Raw genomic sequence first — 21064 nt, forward strand, 5'->3', positions numbered from 1 at the left:
TGCCTACTGAATACCTTCACCTGGATGCCTTCGAATCACACGTCCAAACAGAGCTCGCTACTCCCCCCCGACCTACTCCCTCCCCTGCGTCCCCACCTCAGTGAATGGCTGTAGGGTCCTTGGCTCTCTCCTTTACTTCCTTCACCCAACTGGTCACTAAATGAAGTCGACTCCACCTCCCGAATCTCTTAGGTCTACACCTACTCCCCAGTCCAGGCGACCGTGACCACACAAAGGGATGGGCACAGGACAGCAGAGGCACTTCCTGCGTTGGTCTCAGCAGAGTCAACTGACCAGGCCCCACTCCAGCTGAAACCTTTCAACCGATGGCTCTGCGCCATATGCAGGAGGACGCCTCTACATTGTTGACAAAGCCCTTCATGATGCGGCCCTGATTACCGCTGCGGGCTCCTTTCTCTTTGGTACCCTCTTGCACTCTCCCTGGTCTGGTCACACTGAGCCACGTTCAGTGCACTGGAAGTACACATTCTCCCATAGCCCCAGTCTCAGGATAAGCCAGTGGTTCCCAAACTCTGCTATACTTCGGAATTGCCTGAGCCTCTCTGAAAACTGCCAATGCTTGGCTCCCTCCCCTGACATTTTGCATGGCATGGGTGTGAGATGCAGGCACAAGGGTTTTTAAAAGCTCCCTGAGTGACTCTAATGCAGAGGTTTGAAAGCCAGGGGAATACGTTATTTGCTCTGCTACGAACCCTCTTCTTTACCCTCTTTACCCAGAAAACCCCTAATCATCCTTCAGGCCTCAATTTAAAAAAAGCACTTCCTCGACTCCTGACACAAATCAGTGGCCCCTGTAACTAATTTGTGCCCCTGCACGCCGGGCTTGTACTCGCCTGTCTTGAATCACACTTCACTGTAATGGAGTGACCAAGTCGTTGTTCCTGCTAGACTAGGCAATGCTCAACCTGCTCGCTGTCAGACCTCCAGTGTCTGGCAGAGAGGCTAACACACATTATGGATACAATACGTACTTGATGAATGTCCTGACTATAGCTAAACCTAAAAGGATACACTGAAGACAGCAAAATAAATTCACAGAACCAAGAAGAGAAAGAACTTGTTGACGATGAACCAATCTGGTTCTGGCTGAAGAGGGACTCACTCACCTGTTTAATGACATAATGGATCTCCTCAGAGTCGAGAACACTACATTTAATATCACTTGGCTTGCACGGAGTAATTCCCTTATAGAAAAGAGGGGTGTAGCACTTCATTGCAAATTTCAAGTCACTGACATGCTTCCTCTCCTCTAAAATATCTTCAAACTCATCCCACTTTTTGAGCTCCTTCTGTGGAAAGAAAGTAATGAACACACATTGTAAATAAATTAAGATAGATGAGGGACTACACTGCTAAGGTTTCATCTTTACCAAAAGTTTAATTCCACTACATACAAACAAGAGCAGTGTTCTGATGTCACATTTTCACATACAAGAAAACGAAATGTAACAGTAACTAGGAATAGCAAATTGATACTGAATTATCGTAATATTTTATGAGTATCATATTTCCAATTGTTATCTTTGTAAAGTCAGTACTCCTTTGGGAAATTTAACAATGATGGCAAAGATGAGCCATGAAGCCCTAGAGTAATCTGATCAATTTTACAAGGTTTCATCTACCACACTGACAAGCTCGTTTTGTATACCACTACTTAAAGATTTAAAAACTAAATCAAAACATACATTAGAAACCTAAAATTGTGTCAAATAAAAAAAAACCCACATAGGTGCAAATAAAAGGAAAAGTGTTCCCCTGCAAGCTACCATGGAGCAGTCCTTTGCCCGATGGCTTTCTTATGTGCTGTTTTACCTGCCGTGGTTCAGCTTCTGTCCAACCAGCCCCTAGCAGCGCACTTCAGAAGGCTACCAATGGCTTCTGAACTGCGCATGTAGGGTGTTCTTCTGGTATAAAAGTCGTAGTAGCGGTAAACACAATAATTACAGCTGACACACACAGCTGATTACTACTACCAGGCACTGTTCTAAAACAGTAAAGGACAACCCTCACTGCCTCTGAAGCAGCTGTTATCAAGACCCCCGTCTTACAATGGGGAAACTGAGGTGCAGAGAAGAGGAACAATTCATGCAAAGTCCCACAGCTTGTAAGGGGCAGAGACATGACTCAAACCCGAGCGTACAGCTCCACAGAGCCTGCTCCTCACCACTATCCTGCACTACTCACCATGTTTATGGAAAATCTGGAAACACAAGAACACATAAGCAAATATAAATTGCCCACAATTTTACACCCCAGGAACAGCTCCTCTTTTTTTTTTTTTTTTTTTTTGTCTTTTTCGTGACCGGCACTCAGCCAGTGAGTGCACCGGCCATTCCTATATAGGATCCGAACCCGCGGCGGGAGTGTCGCTGCGTTCCCCGCGCCTCACTCTCCCAAGTGTGCCATGGGATCGGCCCCGGAACAGCTACTCTTAACGTTTAGTAGTTTCATAGGTATAGAAATAGGTATATGTATTTTTATTCAAAATATGAACCACACCAAATACAGTTTATCTTGCCTTTTCGAGTATTTCTCCTGTATTAAATACTATTTGAAAACATTTTAGTGGCTGCACAATCATCTTCATGTTCCCTAACTACTTTTTTTTTGGCAGCTGTGGTATAGGGATCTGAACCTGTGACCTTGGTGTTATAAGGCTGCACTCTAACCAACTGAGCTAACCAGCCAGCTCCCCCAACTTCTTAAAATAATTTTTTTCTAATTATCAAAGTGACACATGTTAACTATGGAAATTTAGAAAATACAGTAAAGCACAAAGAAAAAACTAAATTCACCTCCCCTCCCCCGCCGCACTGATTTGCAACCTAATATTTTCACTTAATGACATAAACACTCCTCCACGTCTTCTAAGATTCTTCCATTATTTTTAATGTTACTGTTTTTAATGTTGGACATTTGAATCATTTTTCATTCATGTATTTTCTGTATGAATATATGCTATTATAAAAAATGCAACAAGCATTCTAAACCATAACCTCTGTGCATAATTCTTATTATTTCTTCAACTTGACCATCCAATGCTGGTCTTTCCAGTCTTCATCCTCTACACTTCTCTACAGGGTAACCACCATTTTCAAACTCTCTCTCCTCACCCCTACCTCCAACCATCCTGAAAATTTCCTGCTTGGCTTTGAATTCGTGATTCTCTCTTGTCACAGCAGGAAGTCCACCTCATTTCACTAAAGCTTTTCCCTGAAATCTACAAGCATGTCTTCTTTCCTCCCACCTCCCTTAATATGTTAACATCTCCACCCTGCTCTCTCCACTCCAGGCAGCATGCCAGGTGCTCTTGACTCCTGCACTGGTTTAAAATACTAATAATACATGCCTCCAAATCTTTTGCCCTGTTCTCTTCTCCAATCTGAGCTCCCTACAGAAACATTTAGTTGCAAACACTTGACACTTGGCCTTTCCAAAACCAGACTCACTTCTCCTATGCACAGTCCTACGACCTGATTAGTTTTCTGAAATCTCAGTCATCAACTGCCACGCTGTCTGCATCCCCTTCCTCATTCTACAGGCCTCCTCTCCGACCCTCTCTCTGCAACCACCCGGTCCTGGTCACCTGGCCCTCAGGGTGTCCCACATCCTCACTCACACAGCTTCGGCCCAGGCTTCCTGTCCCCCTGCACTCTCTACCACGACAGCCTCCTCGAGTCTCCTCGCCTCGGGTTTGCCCTCTGAATCGATCCTCCATGCTACCACGGTGCTCTTTTCAAAATACAATTGTGACCAAATTGTTTTCTGCTTAAGACACTTAGAAGATCCTAACCTCCTTCAGAAGAAGACCTAAGCCACTTCTGGAGTCGTGAAGACCTGCCACCACTTGGCCTCTCCACTCCAGCTGCATAGCCACCACACCTGCAGTCCACTCAACAGGGAGTGCACCACATCTCCCAGCACATGTGGTTGCTGGCACCCCTCTGGGCTTTTACATGTGCCCATCTCTCTGCCTGGAATGCCCTTCGGTTCCCCTGTCCTCGCACCAAAGAGTGAAAGCCCTGCTCGAGTCCCCAGATAGAATTATCCATACCCCCGCACTACAATGTCCTTGCTTGCTACCTACATCTGTTAGGGCACATACCCCACGACACTGGAGTTGTTTGCATGTCTGTCTCCCTAGCAAAATGCAATTATCTGAAGCGCAGGACAGCTCATTTCCTCTTTGTATTTCTAGCATCTGGCTGTATTTGGAATATAGCACGATTGGTCAATAACTGAATGATTATCGGTTAGATAGAGCACAGCCTTATAACATCAAGGTCATGGGTTCGGATCCCCATACCAGCCAGCCACCAAAACAAAAACAAAACACACACAAAACAACAACAAAAATAACTGAATGATTAAATATTGAGGTAACGGCAGAAAATACAAAAGGTTAAATTGAAACAATGATGTGGCATGAAAATATAAATAGAAGCAAACAGCACTTGTGTGGAGTTTAAAAGGGTAGCATGTGAAACATGAAATACACAAGCATGAAAATGTTCATGTCCACAAATACTAAGCACAGAAAATACATGAGGGACAGTCTTCTCGCTGCTGGAATTCTGGTGTAACAGCGCAGTCATCGTAACACATCTCATACTCTTGACCTTCTCAAATTTCACATCTCTTGTTAATAAGGTAATACACAGTTATATCAGCTCAGTCTTGATAGACTGTAACAAACTATCATTATATAATTTTAGGGCTAAAAGGGATGTTAGAAACTTCCCGTTTAGTGGTCCTGGGAGTGGAAGGAGAAAAGGATTGGATCAGAATCAGCTAGGGACACACACACACACACACACACACACACACACACACACACACACACACACACACACACACACACACACACACACACACACACACACACACACACACACACACACACACACACACTCTCTCTCTCTCTCTCTCTCTCTCTCTCTCTCTCTCTCTCTCTCTCCCCTCTCTCTCTCTCTCTCTCCTCTCTCTCTCTCCTCTCTCTCTCTCTCTCTCTCCCCTGTGCACATTTTGGTCAACAACGAACCACATATACAAAGAAGTCCCATAAGATTATAATATTGTATTTTTACTGTACCTGTTCTGTGTTTAGATACACAAATGCTAACCATTGTTACAACTTCCTACAGTATTCAGTACAGTAACATGCTGCATAGGTTTGCAGACTGGAAACAAAAGGCTATACCATATAACCCAGCTGTGCAATAGGCTATACCATCTATGTTTGTGTAAGCACACTCTACGATGTTCACACAACGACCAAACCACCTAACTACGCATTTCTCAGGATGTATCCCTGTCATTCAGTGACACATGATGGTTAGTGTGTGTGTACATGTGTACAGAGAGAGACAGTGAGACAGCAGGAGTCCTCAGGACAAGTAACCTGTAAGGGAGAGCAGCAGGCATGCATATTTTGAAAACGCTTGCTAAATATGATCATCTACAATCCTTCCATGGTTCTGTCACTGCAGGATCAAGTCCACACCTCTTAGCATATTACCCTAGGCTCTTCATGATCCCTCACCACCTGTCTCTACCAGTCCCCTTCTCCCACCAGTCCAGCAATGCCACGACCTGCACTTCCCTAGACAAGCTCCACACGGTGGGACCAGTTATCAAGAGGGCAGCATCTACAAATGCTCTTTCCCCACGGTACACCTGGAAAATACCCATCAACCGCAGCTTGCGTTCACCTCCTTGTTCACCATTTCCTGGTTCTCTCCTGTACCTGGACTGAACACCATCCTCTCCTTTGAGTCTTTACTGAATTCTCAATGACTGGATTTTCAAGATGGTATCTACCAAAAACACTTCATGAAACTTGTATTAGGTGCCTACCTTATGAGACTGTTAACTTCTTGTTCAAGTAGGTAGAGTCTTATACATATTTGTACTCTAGTTCCTAGTAGGAACTCAGTCATTTTGGTAGAATGAAAAAATAAATGACTAAAGGAAGCTACTTTTTGAACCCTGTGGATAATGGCTCCCAAATATTCACGATAAAGCTCAAAACATCCCCAATCTGGCCCTAAACCAGTGGTTTTTAATCCACACTGCACATTAAAATAACCTGGGGCACTTAAAAAAATACTGATGCCCAGGCTCCACCTCTAGAGATTCTTCATTAACTTGGTCTGTGAGCAGGACCCAGTCATCAGAATTTTTTAAATTAATTATTTTAATTTTTTAATTTAATTTAATTTAAAATACTTTAATGTACTTCTCAAAATACATTGTACTTGATTTTCCAGAATTTTTTTTAAAACTACTTGCTGTTACTGCTCATTAACTGGCCTTCCCTATACCATGCTGGAGAAGTATTTACTATCACTGAATAAATATATTTACATGGCTACTCCTCCAGGAACACAACATAAAGAGCCCAAGAGAAAGGACTGAGATGAAGTCTCTCTCCGCCATCTTAATTTGCACAGCAGATCTTTGACAGACCTACTGACAGCTAAACAGCAGGCCTTTCCCTATTGATATCTAAACAGGCATCTCCTTGTACCTCCCTCTTAACCAGTCTGGGGGATTCATTCATTCAGCAGCTAGTCACCGAGAGCCCACAGTGAACTAGGCTCTGTTCTACAGGCTGAGGATGCAGCCTGAGCAGGGTGGGCAGACTGTACTGAGAGAGCTTGCATGTCCATCCAGAAAAACAGACAACAAACAGACTTGGTAAGTCACTTTGTGATACCACCAGTAGTGTGCTGGTCAATGCTTAACCACTTAATAACTGGTACAAGAGATCCTGAGTTAGAGCATCTGCCAACTTACGTGGTACATGTACTCCCACTGTGGCAGATGTCAAGATACCGATACAACCTCACAGAACATGGAGTTGGTGACAGGTGCACAGTAGCACATGGTTATACGATGTTACGTCAAAGAGTTAGTGGAAAAATAGAATTAAAAGATAACATGAATCTCTCCATGAACTTTTTGAAGAGCTCTCATATAGGATCTCCACCTTCTAGAAAGATAGACATATATAACAGTAAACTCAGTTAAGTAATTAGGAAATGCAAAGTTTTGAGTATTTATTACCTTTGTGTTTAACAGAATTTAACTGTAAATTTATATAATTTAATCTTTAATTTCTAATAATGGTTGTGTTTTGACAAAGGGCTCGCAAACCTCATGAAAATGTAACAGTCCACTCTTGCAAGCCGGTACAAGACGCTGTAGCACACCACTGGAAAGAGAATATGAAGAAAATAAAATGGGTAACTAATGAAGAAGAGCGATCAGAGAGCTACTTTAGGTTGAATGGTTGAGGAAGGCCTCTCTGAGGAGGTGACACATTTGAGTGGGGACCTCAATAATAAAGAGAGCATGCCACATGGAGGGGACTGTGAGTGTTCTGAAGAGAGAGCATTCTCACTTCTGGAGAAACAGGCCAGGGTGGCTGAAGCCCAGTGAACAGGACGACTAGTCAGGTCAGGGAGGTAGCAGTTACTGGATCACGCGGGGTCTGTGGCATGTGGTAAGGTGTGGCATGTTTCACTCGGAAGCCATAATTTGGGTTACAGCACACCAGTGGCTGCCCATCCCTGGTCTCCTTTTCCTTCTGCAGCCTCATTGAAAGGTTTCAAGCACACCTGTGGATTCAGACACCACCCACTTGCTGATGACTGCCAATCCATGCATTTTAGGCCAAACCTTGTCTTGCTCTGGTACCATATTTCTAACTCTACTTGGATGTCTCCCAAACACCTTGTGATGTATCTGGTTCATAACATGGTAATCCACAGGTTAAAAGTCATTTACTTCTGCCTTTCGCATCTCAAACTGAACACATCCCAAAGTGAAATAATTACATTACCCTGACTAAACCTGCTCCTGTCCTTGGATTACCTATCAGCAAAAGGCATCATCATCTGCCCAGTTGCCAAATCACAGAAACTCAACAGTCAACTTCTCATTGCCTCCTCTTCCTGAGCTGCCGCATTCAACCTGGTTCGAACAGCTGAGTCATCGTCCTAAATGCCACACAAATCCATCCATCTCCCTTCTTCCCAGCCTCACTGCCTTGCTTCAGGCTCCATTAGTTCTCTGGATTACTGCAATAACACTCTAATTGATCTCGAAGCTCATCTATCAGATTCCCACCCAACCTGATTCTCTTTCTACAGTCTCTACTCAAGCATAAGAGGTTGTCCACACATATAACCATCCTAGTTGTCTTCTTAAGACTTTCAAAAAGCTGCCATAAAGTTAAAATCCTATCCTTAAGAATGTGCAAATGTGATATTAAAAATTCCTTTAGGATATATCCTCTAGTTCCTTAGTCTTGTTTCTCATGTCTCTTTTATTCTACCCAAACCTCACTAATCGGTTCCCGCAAATACGCAAGGGAGTGGTTTTCCTCCATCATTGCCAAGGACAATCTTCTCCCTCATCGCCCACTCACACCTTAAAAACTCTGCTCTGGCATCACCTTCTCCGAGTCCTCAAACACACCAGGTACCACTTCTCTTTACCCCACAACACGCTGGGCAAGCTTCAGTCACTGCCCTTCTTCCATCTAACTGTCATTATTTGTTTACTTCTATGCCTTCCTGTGGCCCTAAAGGCAAGGGCTGAATCTGTAACTTCTATATCTTAGACACTGAGAGTAATGAGCAGGACACAGTAGCTACTACTATGTTGCTGCAATCCGCAGAATCTTAAGCATCTCTGAACAACTACTTACAGATAAGACCGGTATTACACAATAACAGCGTGGCTGAGGAAATAAATAAGTACAGCCTGAAAGCAAAGTTCAGGTTGTCATGGAAGTAAAGGCTAGGCAGTCACAAAAGTCTAGCTAGAAGAACTGCTGGCGAAGAGAGGGTTGCTGTCCAGCATCAGAAGTAGAATATGCTCACATGCAAAAGTTGACAAACGTCTTATCACTAAAGAATCATTGGTAGGGCTGGCTGGTTAGCTCACTTGGGAGAGCATGGTGCTGTTAACACCAAGGTCACGGGTTCAGATTCTGTACCAGCCAGCTGCCAACAACAACAATAAATAAACAAAAAGAATCACTGGTGAAGGGGGAAGTAAAAAAACCCCAAAAAACTGAACCCCTTCCTTTAATATTCATGAAATTCCAGCCTACCCACAAACCCGTTTGTGGTGACTACTGCAAGCTGGGCCTGCACAGCAACCCCCTTCCCTACATGCCTGTTCTGGAGAAGCAGAGTCAGAAAACAAAGTTGAAACGTTCCCACCACAGAATCATGGAGTGAAAACGGTAAGCTTTAGAGAAGCAGGCAGTTAACAGCAACCGAAAACAGAGAGGGAACGGAAGTCTCCCCATGTCCCGACTTGAAACTGGTTTGTCTTGCTCTTGTGTGTCTTCCTTGCTTTGACCTTCCTGCACAGATGAATGCTACACTTAGATCAGAAATAACACTGACCTCCAGGACACGGTAATGTGCCTTTAGGTGACATCCTTTCATTTCCTCCTAAAATAGTTTAAAAGATTAACTTAGTGGTTAAAACAATTACACACGCACACACCCCCCAGACCAGCTGCCCTAGCAACGTGCAATCCTGAGGGCTCCTAGAGCTTCCCCTCACAACGTCCCCATGAAAACGGTGAGTGATTCACGTCCTGTCCCGAAAAAAGGAGACGAACAAGGGGTCGGGGGTGAGAAGCAACTTTGAGAGAGGCTGGGGAGCCCTGGCTGTCCCCCTGACGCCTCGTGGAACAAGGGCAACAACGAATGAAAACAGAACCCGGCAGGAAGGATTCCCAGAGGCCCGAAATCTTCCTCTGCTGGAGTCTTCAGAACTGTCCCCACACCCTGGGCTTCCCGGGGCGTGGAGGGACCGTCGCCGGCGGCTGCCCCCGCGCCCTCGGCGACATGCCGCGACCGGCGGAGGCCGGGGAAGCAGGGCCCAGGCAGGAGCTTCTCTCTCAAGGCCCCGCTCCCCGGGGCGCCTACCGAGTGGAGGAGTCCGACGGCGCTGGTGCCGCCGACGGACACGCAGGAGCCGGGTGAGCCGGGAGAGTCCATGAGGCGGCTGCCGTCCCGGGCGAGGCCTGGGCTGCTTCGCTAAGCGGCGGTGGTGCGGCCACGGGGGGCGGTTCTTCGGGGCGGGGCGGCCCGACCTCGCCTAGGGCGGTGGCACCCTCTGCGGCCGCCCCTCAGGACCCCGGGCGCCGCCATCTTAGCCGGACGGAAGCCGCGCGGGGCCCTGCGGCGCACGCACGCACGCACGCCGGAAGCCGGAAGCGGGCGCTGCGCGGCGGAAGGGGGGTCGGAGGCCGAGCCCGCCATGGCGCGGGAGCCGATGCCGGGGCCCGCCGCGCCGCTTCTGGACGCTCTGCTCCAGGACCTGTACGACTTTGGTGAGTGCGGGGCTCGGTGCGGGCCTCACGGGGCCGCCTCGTTCCTCCTGGTGCGATCGGTGGCGGGTCCACGTCGGAGCCACCCTTCCGCGGCCCCTCGAGTGGCCCCGTCCCCGAGCGGGGGACCCCCTAGTTGCTGGGCGGAGGCACCAAGGCGTTCAGGTCCCACGGGGACCAAGCTCACAGCACCTAGACTCTCGAAGTAGCCCACGTCCCCGCGTTTTTCGTCCCCCTGGGAAGCCCCCTTTCCCCTCCGCTACCCCCCAGGCCCGCCTGACCCCGGCGCTTGGTGTCACCTGGTCGCGCTGGGGCTTGGGGCCTGTCGCCGGGTGATTCTCGAGCCTCATCTCTCGCTGTGTTCTTCGCTGAGGACTGCAGAGGATGTTTTCCCATGAAGCTTTTCATAGCCTCCCCCACCCCGCCCCAGGCTGGCCGACCTTTTGCTCTCCTTCCTTTATCTCGTTGGGGGAAAAGGAAAATGGAAAAGCTGATTGATTGATAAGGGTTGACAACCGCCTGGCACTTCAGTAGGAAGAAAGTCCTTCACACTCTGAAGAACTTACCCCGGAAGGTGACATCACTAGGCGCTGGTGCCTTTTAGGACAAAGCATGTCTCTTAAATTTTCAGGGACATATTGCAAAGGCTATTTTATGTTTATTTTGGAGCGGTTGCTGAATATTCTAAGCTTGCCTAAACAGCAAGAACAGTAGCTCGAAAGTGTTGAGCACGTACCGTGTGCTAGATGCTCTTCATGTACTTATCTAATTTTCACAGCCACCTCATGGAGCAGACACTAGAGGTTAAAGAAACTTGCTGAAGGTTACCTATCTAGTAACATGCAGAACTGGGTTCCAGTTTCCCAGACAGACTAGACCTAGACCCTGCACTTGTATTGACTTGTACTGTGAACAGAGCACCTGTGCGCGCTTGGAAATATTGGAGGACAGGGAAGCCTTAGTCTCAGACCTTGAAAAGTTTAATACCTAAAGGAACAGACTATTCTGTAAAATCCTGAATATAGTTTATATCCACACAGGCTGCACAAATCATTACGCTAGGAGCTCTGAAGACAGGGACTGTGTCTTCATTTTTAGACCCGTAATGCCAAGGATTAGCTGGCTCTTAATAAACGTTTACTGAGTTAAAGACTAAGCAAATAGAAGCAAGCATAAACGATCAGCTGATATTTGGAAAGCTCTGTGTATCTGTACTGTGGGTGAGTAATGAGACCTAGAATTTGGGTCTGAGCTTTCATGTGACTGGTCAGAGTCTGAACAGGTGAAACGAAGAGTAGGTATGGGGATTTAGAAAATGCTTAAATTAAGCCATTTTTCTTAGGTTCATCTTAATTTCTCACTGTGAAAGAAATCTTAGGAAGACTTACATGTTCCTGTAACCTTAGAAAATTTTAAAGAGAAACACTGGCTGCAGTGGCAGACATTTTTAGTACAAAGCATGGGCCAATTGGGATGACCAGTCCTGGGGACTGTTGCCGTGATAATGCTTTGAGTGAGGACTAAAGTAATTGTGCTAGTAACGGTCAACGACATAAATATTAGACTATGTAAATTGTGCAAATACACCCTATCTGAAGAAAAACAAATAGTTTATTTTTGGTATGTACTTCTGGGTGCTTATAGCCACGGCCTGTGCTCAAGTTCATTCTTAAAATTCGATGTTGGTGATTGATAAAACTGAAAATACTCATTTTTCTTTTTTGTGTTGGAACAAACAGGAGAGAGGGAAAATGAAGCAGAGCAGAAGAAGATCAGACGGAAAAAGGAAAACAAGAAGGAACATGTGGGGACTGCAGTGGCCTTGGGAGCGGCGCCAGCTCCCCTGCCTGGTTCTCTTGGAAGAGGCCCGAGGAAGAGCACGTCCACCTTCTTCAAGGAACTGAAAGAAGAGCTGCACTGTACTTCTGCCCTCACCCCCACCAGTCCCCCTTCAGGACCAGAAGTCCCTGCCACTACAGTAGTGCCCTCTTCCCTGAAGAACAAGGAGCAAGTAGAAGTGGTAGAGTATCACAGCAGGAACACGAAGAGAAAACCAAAGCCAGATCAAGAGGAGAACACAAAGGTAACAAGCTGGCTAGTTTATACGTGTGTGGTGGAACCCCGGGTACTGTGATATTAGTTGAATATCTTTATAGACTGTGTCAGGGGTCCCCAAGACCACCCTCAGGCCCAAGGACTTGCTAAAAGGACTTACAGGATACAGGACTTGGCGAGTAGACATACAGACTGACCTTAATTATTCAAGCTCTGGGGAATAAGTTTCTAGAGAAAAGCAGGCTATTACCATAAATCAAATTGTTAGCATAAATTATGTGCACAGACTTGGCTCAGCAAGGTTCCAGGCCTCAGGCATACTAAAACCTAATTATTCAAGCTCTGGGGAATAAGTTTCTAGAGAAAAGCAGGCTATTACCATAAATCAAATTGTTAGCAATAAATTATGTGCACAGACTTGGCACAGCAAGGTTCCAGGCCTCAGGCATACTAAAACCTGAATACACAACATTCGAATTGCTCAGTTCTCAGGAGTCAGCCAGTGGCCAGTCATGAAAACACGACCTTGGGAATGTGCAGATTTTGATAAACCCAGGCCTGCTGAGTTAACCCTTTCCCACTCATAAGCCTTCTGCTTGGTGGTGCTCAGAGAAAACTCACTCATTCGGCCTCTGTTTCTGGCATTCCTGCTGTGTACCAGCCACTCTTCCAGGCACAGGATATAGATAGCAGTGAACAAAATACAGAAACCCTGTTCTCAAGGGACTGACATTCTGGTGGAAAATTCAGTTTTTTGGAGCAACAGTCACAGGCATCTAGGCATTCAGTTCTTTGGAGCAACAGTCTCTTTCAGACCGCATTTGTAAATCTGACCCAACAGTCACAAGGGAGGTGTGCTTGCTCCACCAAACTTTATTCTGTTTTTAAACAAGAATATCATAATGACTTTATCACATTTATTGCTAAAATCTAGATTCCCATTTCTGTATCATTCTCCATGTCCTATAAACTTCTGTATATTGAATAAGGCAATGAGGATTGTATTAGTTTCTAAGGCTGCTGTAATGAATTACCGCAAACTTGGTGATTTAAAACAGCTGAATTATGTTCTCCTACATTTCTGGAGGCCAGAAGTCCGAAATCAAGGTGTTAGCAGGGCCGTGCTCCCTCTAAGCGTTCTGTGGGAGAATCTTCCTTGCCTCTTTGACCAGAAAGTGGCTCCAGGTGTTCCTTGCACATCGCTATATAACTACAACCACTGCCTCTGTCTTTACAAGGCTTTCATCCCTCTGTGTGGGAGTCTCGTACTTCCTCTACCTTTCTCTTATGAGCACACCTGTCATTGGGCAATTGAGATCCTTAATTATGCTATAAATACCCTTTTTGCAAATAAGGTCACATTCACAGATTTCGATTATTAGGATATGGACATGTCTTTTTTGGAGGCCACAGTCCCGGCCACTGCAAAGATAGTTTGGCTTGTGTTCCTCTTTAGAACGTGTACACACATGCCGGTGCCTAGTATTGTCTACATCTTTATGAGTTCAAAAGTTATCTATGTAATCTTTTCTATAATTCAGGTAGGACTTCACATCAAGCTCACCAGCAAAGATTATTGGTGCATTCTGTAATCCCATCTACTTTTATTTTAGGATTTTAGGTCAGCTTCCCAAATGCTCCAAATAGTAGGGCACTGGGAACACTGCAGGTGGGCCAGGAAATGGATTCTCTCTGCCCTCGGGGCAGTCAGAGCCCCCAGCCTGGCCATCTCCTGTTACCTCTGAGTCCCCTACAGATATTAGTGGTTTCTATGTGTGTCATGCCATAGAAAGGGTGGGAAGCTAGCCAGTGTAATTCTGCATCTGGAGAATTAAACCATCACAGGCATCTAGGTACCCTCCCTGGTTTCCTCAGATGTCTTGGGCTTCAGTTTCCTCTCTTTCTGGAATGGAAAGTTTTCTTTTAATAGAAAGAACAAAAGTTGTCCATGAATGAGTCTACATTTCCCTGTCTCTTAATAATAAGATGTCTGGGGCACATTGTTAGATCGTCTTTTTCTCTCTGCTCCACGTGAGCCTTTTTCATCATGGTTGGCTTTTCTCAGGAACCTCAGTTTGCTCTGTGCCTTTTGGACGTCCTCACCTTAGTGACGGTTTTCAGTTGTCCTGGTGCACTGCCCTTCTTTTTAAAAAATGTGTCCTTTGAAAATGTGAGCGCTTCTGGCTAAGGAGACAGAATATGGACACAATAAAACCACATACACCCATAAAAAGACTAGAGTATTTGACATTACAGCCTGTAAGTAAATACAGATGAATGTCAAGCTAGTCATCATGGCACATCCTGGGTACAGGCATGCCAGGTGTGAGGGCAGGCAGGCAGTTGTGCCGAAGGCTCTGCTAAGAGTTTGTGTAATGTGGGAAAGTAGAGTTGTGTCTTGTCCTTTAAAAGCTTACAGGCCATTGTAGGACAGTTCAGACACACGAAATTGGCAATATATTTAACAAAATGAAGACAGCCTCTGTCGATCAATCAATACTTGAGAAAGGAAGAGGTGGTGTGGGCTGGACAGCAGTCTTGCTGGCCCTGCCTGAATGCAGGAGATGGCTTTCTTTTCATTTCCTGAAAGCGAGACTTCTGCTATGAATTCTATGATTAACCTGCATTGTTCATTGAAACAGGTTTTCATGGGTTTATCTGGGAACTTGGCCACCATTTATATAACATTTTATGCCTTTCAAATGTCTGATGTACAAAGGAACTTCTGATCGTGTCCTATTTTTAATGTAGTGACTATAGACTAGTTTGACAACAAATAGTAGGTAAGTGATCACTTACTCATTCGTTCGCTTACTCCACAAATAATTGGGTGCCAGCTATTTGCCAGACCCTGGAGATACAGCAATGAACAAGATACAGTCTTTTGTCCCCATGGAGTGTGCTGTACCATCTGCCAGTGGAGTCACACAAAATCTCATATGAGTTAGTAACAGAATTAAAAAGTTATAAACACCCTAGGAAACAGATGGGGTCCTGAGAGTAACAAGCAGAACCTACTCTAGGTAGTGTGGTCAGGATGGCCCTGAGGAGGTGAAGTTCAGGCGGATGCTGTAGCTAACAGAAGTGGTGAGAGAGGCAGAGGAGCGATGCAGCAGGTGGAAAACAGCTTTGCAAACGCCCGGTGTGTTCAAGGAGCTGGCAGGAGCAGCGGGAGCAGGACAGGGGACAGTGGTGCGAGTGGATGGGAGAGGCAGGCTGAGGGCAGCCTTGCTGGGGCTTGTACGCCGTGGCAGAGCCTTTGGATTTTAGTTTGAAGTATGTGGAAAGCACCAAAGAATTTTAAGCCAGGGCACAAAGTGATCTGATTTACACGTATGAATTTTTTCTCCACATTTGACTTTTACTAGATACATTATTGTTCTTTGATTGTAACAGATTATAACATCTGTATTCTTTGTGGTAGCCATGTTTTTGGAAATAAACACCTATTATTGTAGAGATGATAGTTCTTCCTAAATTAAGCTAAATTTCAATGCAGTTTCAATCAAAATCCCACCAGGTTTTGTTAAAACAACTTTGTTGAGATATAATTCACATACCATAAAATTCACCCATTCAAAGCGTACAATTCAGTAGTTTTTAGTATATTCACAGAGTTGTACAATCATCATAACCTAATATTAGAACTTTCTCATCATCCCCAAAGTAAACTTTATAATCACTAGCATTCAATTCCCCGTTCCCAAATCACCATCTTCTTTTCCCTCCCCAACCCCAGCCCTGGTAAACCATTAATCTACTTTCTGTCACTATAGATTTGCCTATTCTGGACACTTCATGTAAATTGAATCATATACATATGTGATTTGTAGTCTTTTGTGACTGACGTCTTTAACTTAGTGTGATGTTTTCAAGGGGCATCCATGTTGTATTGCATATTAGTGCTTTGTTCCTTTTTATTGCTGTGTACTATTCCATTGTATGAATATCCCACATTGTATTTATCCTTTGGTTGATGGACACGTGGGTTTTCTACTTTTTGGCTGTTATGAACAATGTTGCTATGAACATTTGTGTAGAAGTTCTTGCATACACATGGATTTTCATTCTTCGTGGATGTATACCTCATAGTAAAACTGCTGGGCCCTGTGGTTACTGTATGTTTAGCGTTCTGAGGAACTGTCAAAGTGATTTATGCTTTAAAAAGATTACTCTGGCCCCCGCATGGTGATTGGACTCTCAGTGGCCAGTAGCAAGAGGCAGCAGGGGACTGAGCTAGGGGTTTGTTGCAGTGGTCTGGGTTTGATATGGGGTGGCCTGGTGATGTGAGGAGCGAGTGGGTGAACCTGCTCTTTAATAGGTGCCAGGCTGCCCATGAGCAAGAAAAGTCCTGAGATGTCCCACAGCGAGTGTGCCAGGCATGGCCCAAAGTGATGCAGGCACCACGGGGCTCCTGGCATTGTCCGTCTCAGCACAAGTCACTGCCCCGCTTCAGGAACCCGGGCCTCCCTTGTGGCCTCGAGAAGAAAGGGATGGGAAGCAAGTGGTGAGGAGAACCACTGTGTCCTATGGGTCAGAAGGGACCCGTGCATCCCATGGCCTGGACTGCCTGCTCATAGGGCTTGGTGTGCACTGAGGGTGATTGCATACATTCATGAGCTCAGTCCTTGGCTCTCAGTCCTCATGACTCCTGGGACCTGTCTTCACTTTACAGAGGAGCTTCGTGCCTGGACAGCTTAAGTTACTTGCCTGTGCTAAACACGAGTGCCACAGTCCCACGTCTGCAGTTTTGCTGCTCCCTTGTCAACACTTACTGTTCTCTGCTTTTTTTTTTTTATATTAGCCAGTCTAATGGGTGTGACGGTCAGTTTCAAGGGTTTTAAAGCATGTCTGCTCTATTGGTGATAGATACTGTAATGATATGGTAACAGATGAGCGAAATAAGAATTTTTTTTTTTTGCAGATGAAAATTGGTGTCCTTGAGAAAGATGTGGATGTACAAGAATTTAACCTAGAAAAGGTATGTACTTTGAGATTGTTAAGTTACTTATAATTAATTGTATTTCTAATATTTTATAAATTTATTATATTTATATAAAATTTATTATAAACTTATAAGATATATTTATAATAAAAGAACACTTATTTATAATACCAAAAGAATAATATTTTAATGTCTAGTGGTTGGGGAAATAGCTAAGCAAATCACACTACATTCACTTAGCTGAATATTACCCACTCATTTAATACCTAATGGTTTTGTGACTGCAATGCCAGTGATACAGTGGTAAGCAAGAAAAGGAGGGGTGTGTATTCTGTGTTTGTAACAAGGCTTTAAAAATGCATAAGAGGAGAGACAGGAGGAAGTCATTCGACTGCTAAGAGTGGGTGTTGGTGAGTTTTTCCCCTTCGTTCCAAAAGTGTGGGTCTGCGTGTGAGGCTGGTGTGATAAATGGTTTCTGAGTGTGAGTAGGTGTGTTTGCAATGACTGCCTGTATGGGTGATGGCTTGTTTCAGGAGCATCCGAAGTACTGCAGAGCTCCACGGTGCACGCTGGCTCTGTCACTGATTCGTGCTTAGGTGATCCTTGACCTCAGATGGACAAAGATGTGGCGAGGTGATGGCCACGCAGTAGGAGGACCTCCGCGGAGCTCTTCAGCTGCACCCCAGCAGCGTTGTGGCTGCTGTGTGCTGGTGTCGTGGCACGTCTGGGGTGCCTTCCCCCGGGCTGTGTTTTGTCCCGGGGAGTTGTTGGAGTGCACCTGGGTCTGATTCTGCTTCACGTCCACAGGCTCGTTTGGAAGTCCACCGGTTTGGGATCACGGGTTATGGAAAAGGAAAGGAGAGGGTCCTGGAACAGGAGCGTGCCATCATGCTGGGTGCCAAGGTGAGGTCTGCTGCAGCCCTCCATCCCCAGACAGGGCACAGGATGGGGAGCCCAGAGCGGGTCCGGGCTGGGGGACTGGGGAATGTTTGCAGGGTAAAAGTGAAGATTCGCATCCTGTCCTTTTCATTTCAGCCTCCCAAAAACAGTTGTGTGAATTACAAGGTCTTGCAGGAGCAAATCAAACAAAAAAGGGCGGCAAAGGAAGCAGAAAAGAGAATGGTAGGTGTGGCCGTCTGCTCCACACTCTGTTAAAGCAGAAAGGCAGTGAGGGGAGGCTCTGCCCTGGGAGGAGGGCACACGCTATCGCAGGAGCGCCTGGAGGCCGCCGCTTGGAATGCAGCCGAGGCATGAGTTACAGGGTCAGAGTCTCTGTTTCTTTGCATTTTGTGGTACCAGCCAGGCAGTGTGGCACGTTCACCTGTGGGGTTTGCTTTGAAATTGCAAACTCCTGTTCAGATAATGCGGGCTACTTTGGTCTTTTTTGTCTACTCAGCCATTTTTTACGTGTTACATTTTATAGAGCTCAGGGGCGCGTGAAGACCCACGAGGGGGGCAGATGTGACCTCCCTCTCTTCACCTGCAGCGGAGTAGCCGGCCTCTGTCCTCCAGGCCTTGCCTGGAGTGGCCTTTCACGTTGTGGAAAGGGTTTTAGGGTGAAATCTTGAGGCTGTTACGTTTATCTTTATTTTTTATTTTTTTGGCAGCTGGCCCATATGGAGACTGTTATGTTTAATATGCCTGCTTGCAGAAGTACTGAATCAGTGGTATCTCAGTGGCTTTTGGTCGCAAACCTCTTGCCTTTTTTTTTTTTTTACTCTATTGTTTGTTAGTGACACATATATTATCTTAAATTCTGAAATCAGGCCCAGGAGACAGATATTTTCACGAAAAAGAAGAGGAAAAGGCAGGAAGACAGGTGAGTGATGCCATCGGGTGGTAGAGCTGAGGCATCTGGAGAAGCCCATTGATTAATACTGAAAATGACACCTTGAGTGTATGTGGTGTTTCTAGGCTGTTAAAGCGCTTCACTCCCTCCCTTTTACCCTAATCGAGCCCTGTAAGGGGAAGACAGGATGTAGTAAATTGCCCAGGATAGAGCAACTGCCTCAGAACTGAATTAGGAATCTTCTGCAATCTCCTGTTTTCAAAGAACAGACACCCCAAGTGACTAGTGGAAAATCTGAGGTTGATGTTGTCTGCAAGGGCTTCTGTTCCCTCCCGAGAGCGCCTGCCGGTGCAACAGCGCAGCCTGAGTCTGTGTCACCAGCTCTTTGACATGCCACACAAGGCAGCGCACCATGATTTTGGATAACGGATCACTGACTTTGTTGCTTTCTGCGTTTCTTCACTCTTGTTCAAGTGCTTTTTTCTTTCTCTTTGAATCGCTATTTCAAAGTCGACTCCTTTTGTCTTGACTTTTTCTTGAACTCCTGCTCTGCTGGTACGTGCTGTACCGTGGCCATTTGGTCCGGCCAGATATATGTCTGTCGAGTGCCCACTGTGTGTGAGGTATGCAGATGCCTTGGGTATTAGTATACAGCAGCGATCACACTGAAGCAATCCCTGCCCTTGAGGAGGTCATATTGTAGTGAGGAAAACACCCAAAACATACAGACAGATGAGTAAGGTGATTTCAGGCACTGGCAAGTACCATAAAGAATTGAAATAGAGTATCGTGAGAGAAAGTCACTGGGGTGAGCTGGAAGTCACTCTGAGGAGGTGATGTCTGAGTCAGAACTGAGCAAAGAGGAGGGGACAGCTTGGAAAGATCTGCAGAAGAAGCCAGTGCAAAGGCCGTGAGGCAGGAGGCAGGGGCCGTGGTGGAGCAGGGGCATGCATGGGAGGGGCTGGGAGTTTGCAGGCCAGGCCGTGGTAGTGTTGGCGTGCTGGCGGTGCTGCAGTGCTGCTTTATAAGCCTAACTACGTACAGACCTTTATCTCACTTTAAATGTAGGAAATCTAAAAAGAAGAAGGCGGCTCCCAGTATTTTGTCAAGTGGACGGATGGGACAGATTGGAAAATTCAAAAACGGCACATTGATTCTGAGCCCAGTTGATATCAAGAAAATAAACTCTTCCAGAGTGGCTAAATGAAGAACTTTATCAAGTAAAGAGGAATGGGAGCTAGCCGCTGTGCTGACACCGGGTCTCTGCAAGACTTCTGGATGTTTCACAGGCTGCTTCTTCATTTTAGAAAAGAAAGTCAAGCAGAAAGAACATTTCTGGTTACTGAAGTGTCTCTTCGGTGCTGAATGTGTTAGGCCAAGTGCAGCGTGAATTGAGGTGAACCTACTGGAAGGTGTTCCCATGTTCTCCAGCAAACCTCACCTCGGATTCACAGTCACCGGCCTTGGGTGCATCTGCTCATAATACCATTTTTAGTAATTTTACTGTGTTGTAACTGCTGGTAATTAACGTTAAATTACCTTTTAACATTTTTAATGATTTAATATTACTATGTCATGAGAAACTTTGAATGTGGTAATTTATCAATTGCTTTGTGGAAAAGCAGTTTGAATTTTCAGTCTACCACATGCATAAAATCTACTTTACAAGAAATTATATAAATAAAATCCAGCTTTCTTAGTATGTATGACTGTGGCTGTTGAACAACACAGTGGATGTTTTAACTCCTGTCTTAGAACCTACATTCCAATGGATGTTGTCTCCTTCAAAATCATCACCTTGCGTGGCTACTATACATGTATATATAGTACAAGGGGTCTTCAAAAAGCTCATGGAAAATTGGTATTAACTTTTTTCCATGGACTTTTGAAGTAC

The 21064-nt window shown here is 45.5% G+C and overlaps 2 protein-coding genes across 4 annotated transcripts in view; one reads left to right on the top strand and one right to left on the bottom strand.

Annotated features, from left to right (window-relative positions):
- The window catches only part of GNPAT (glyceronephosphate O-acyltransferase), a 31173-nt gene extending 20960 nt beyond the window's left edge, over positions 1–10213 (bottom strand). For both annotated transcript variants that reach the window (XM_063082716.1, XM_063082715.1), the window contains exons 1-2: positions 9978–10213; positions 1128–1310 (exon numbers count right to left, since the gene is read on the bottom strand). In XM_063082716.1, coding sequence (XP_062938786.1) covers positions 1128–1310; positions 9978–10049 — 255 coding nt within the window. In that variant the 5' untranslated portion in view covers positions 10050–10213. The remainder of the gene's footprint in view (positions 1–1127; positions 1311–9977) is intronic.
- Positions 10214–10275: 62 nt separating this feature from the next.
- C18H1orf131 (chromosome 18 C1orf131 homolog) lies at positions 10276–20856 on the top strand. 2 transcript variants are annotated; one of them, XM_063082843.1, is made up of 7 exons: positions 10276–10384; positions 12121–12464; positions 17361–17417; positions 18189–18284; positions 18417–18503; positions 19148–19200; positions 20239–20856. In XM_063082843.1, exons 1-7 carry the CDS (start codon positions 10312–10314, stop codon positions 20375–20377), a joined length of 849 nt encoding a protein of 282 aa, XP_062938913.1. In that variant the 5' UTR covers positions 10276–10311; the 3' UTR covers positions 20378–20856. The 2 variants fall into 2 exon arrangements, with proteins under 2 accessions (XP_062938913.1, XP_062938914.1); XM_063082844.1 differs by lacking the exons at positions 19148–19200; positions 20239–20856 and adding an exon at positions 18989–19141.
- The last annotated feature ends 208 nt before the right edge of the window (positions 20857–21064 follow it).

The sequence above is a fragment of the Cynocephalus volans genome, chromosome 18 (genome assembly GCF_027409185.1).
Source record: "Cynocephalus volans isolate mCynVol1 chromosome 18, mCynVol1.pri, whole genome shotgun sequence".
NCBI lineage: Eukaryota > Metazoa > Chordata > Mammalia > Dermoptera > Cynocephalidae > Cynocephalus > Cynocephalus volans.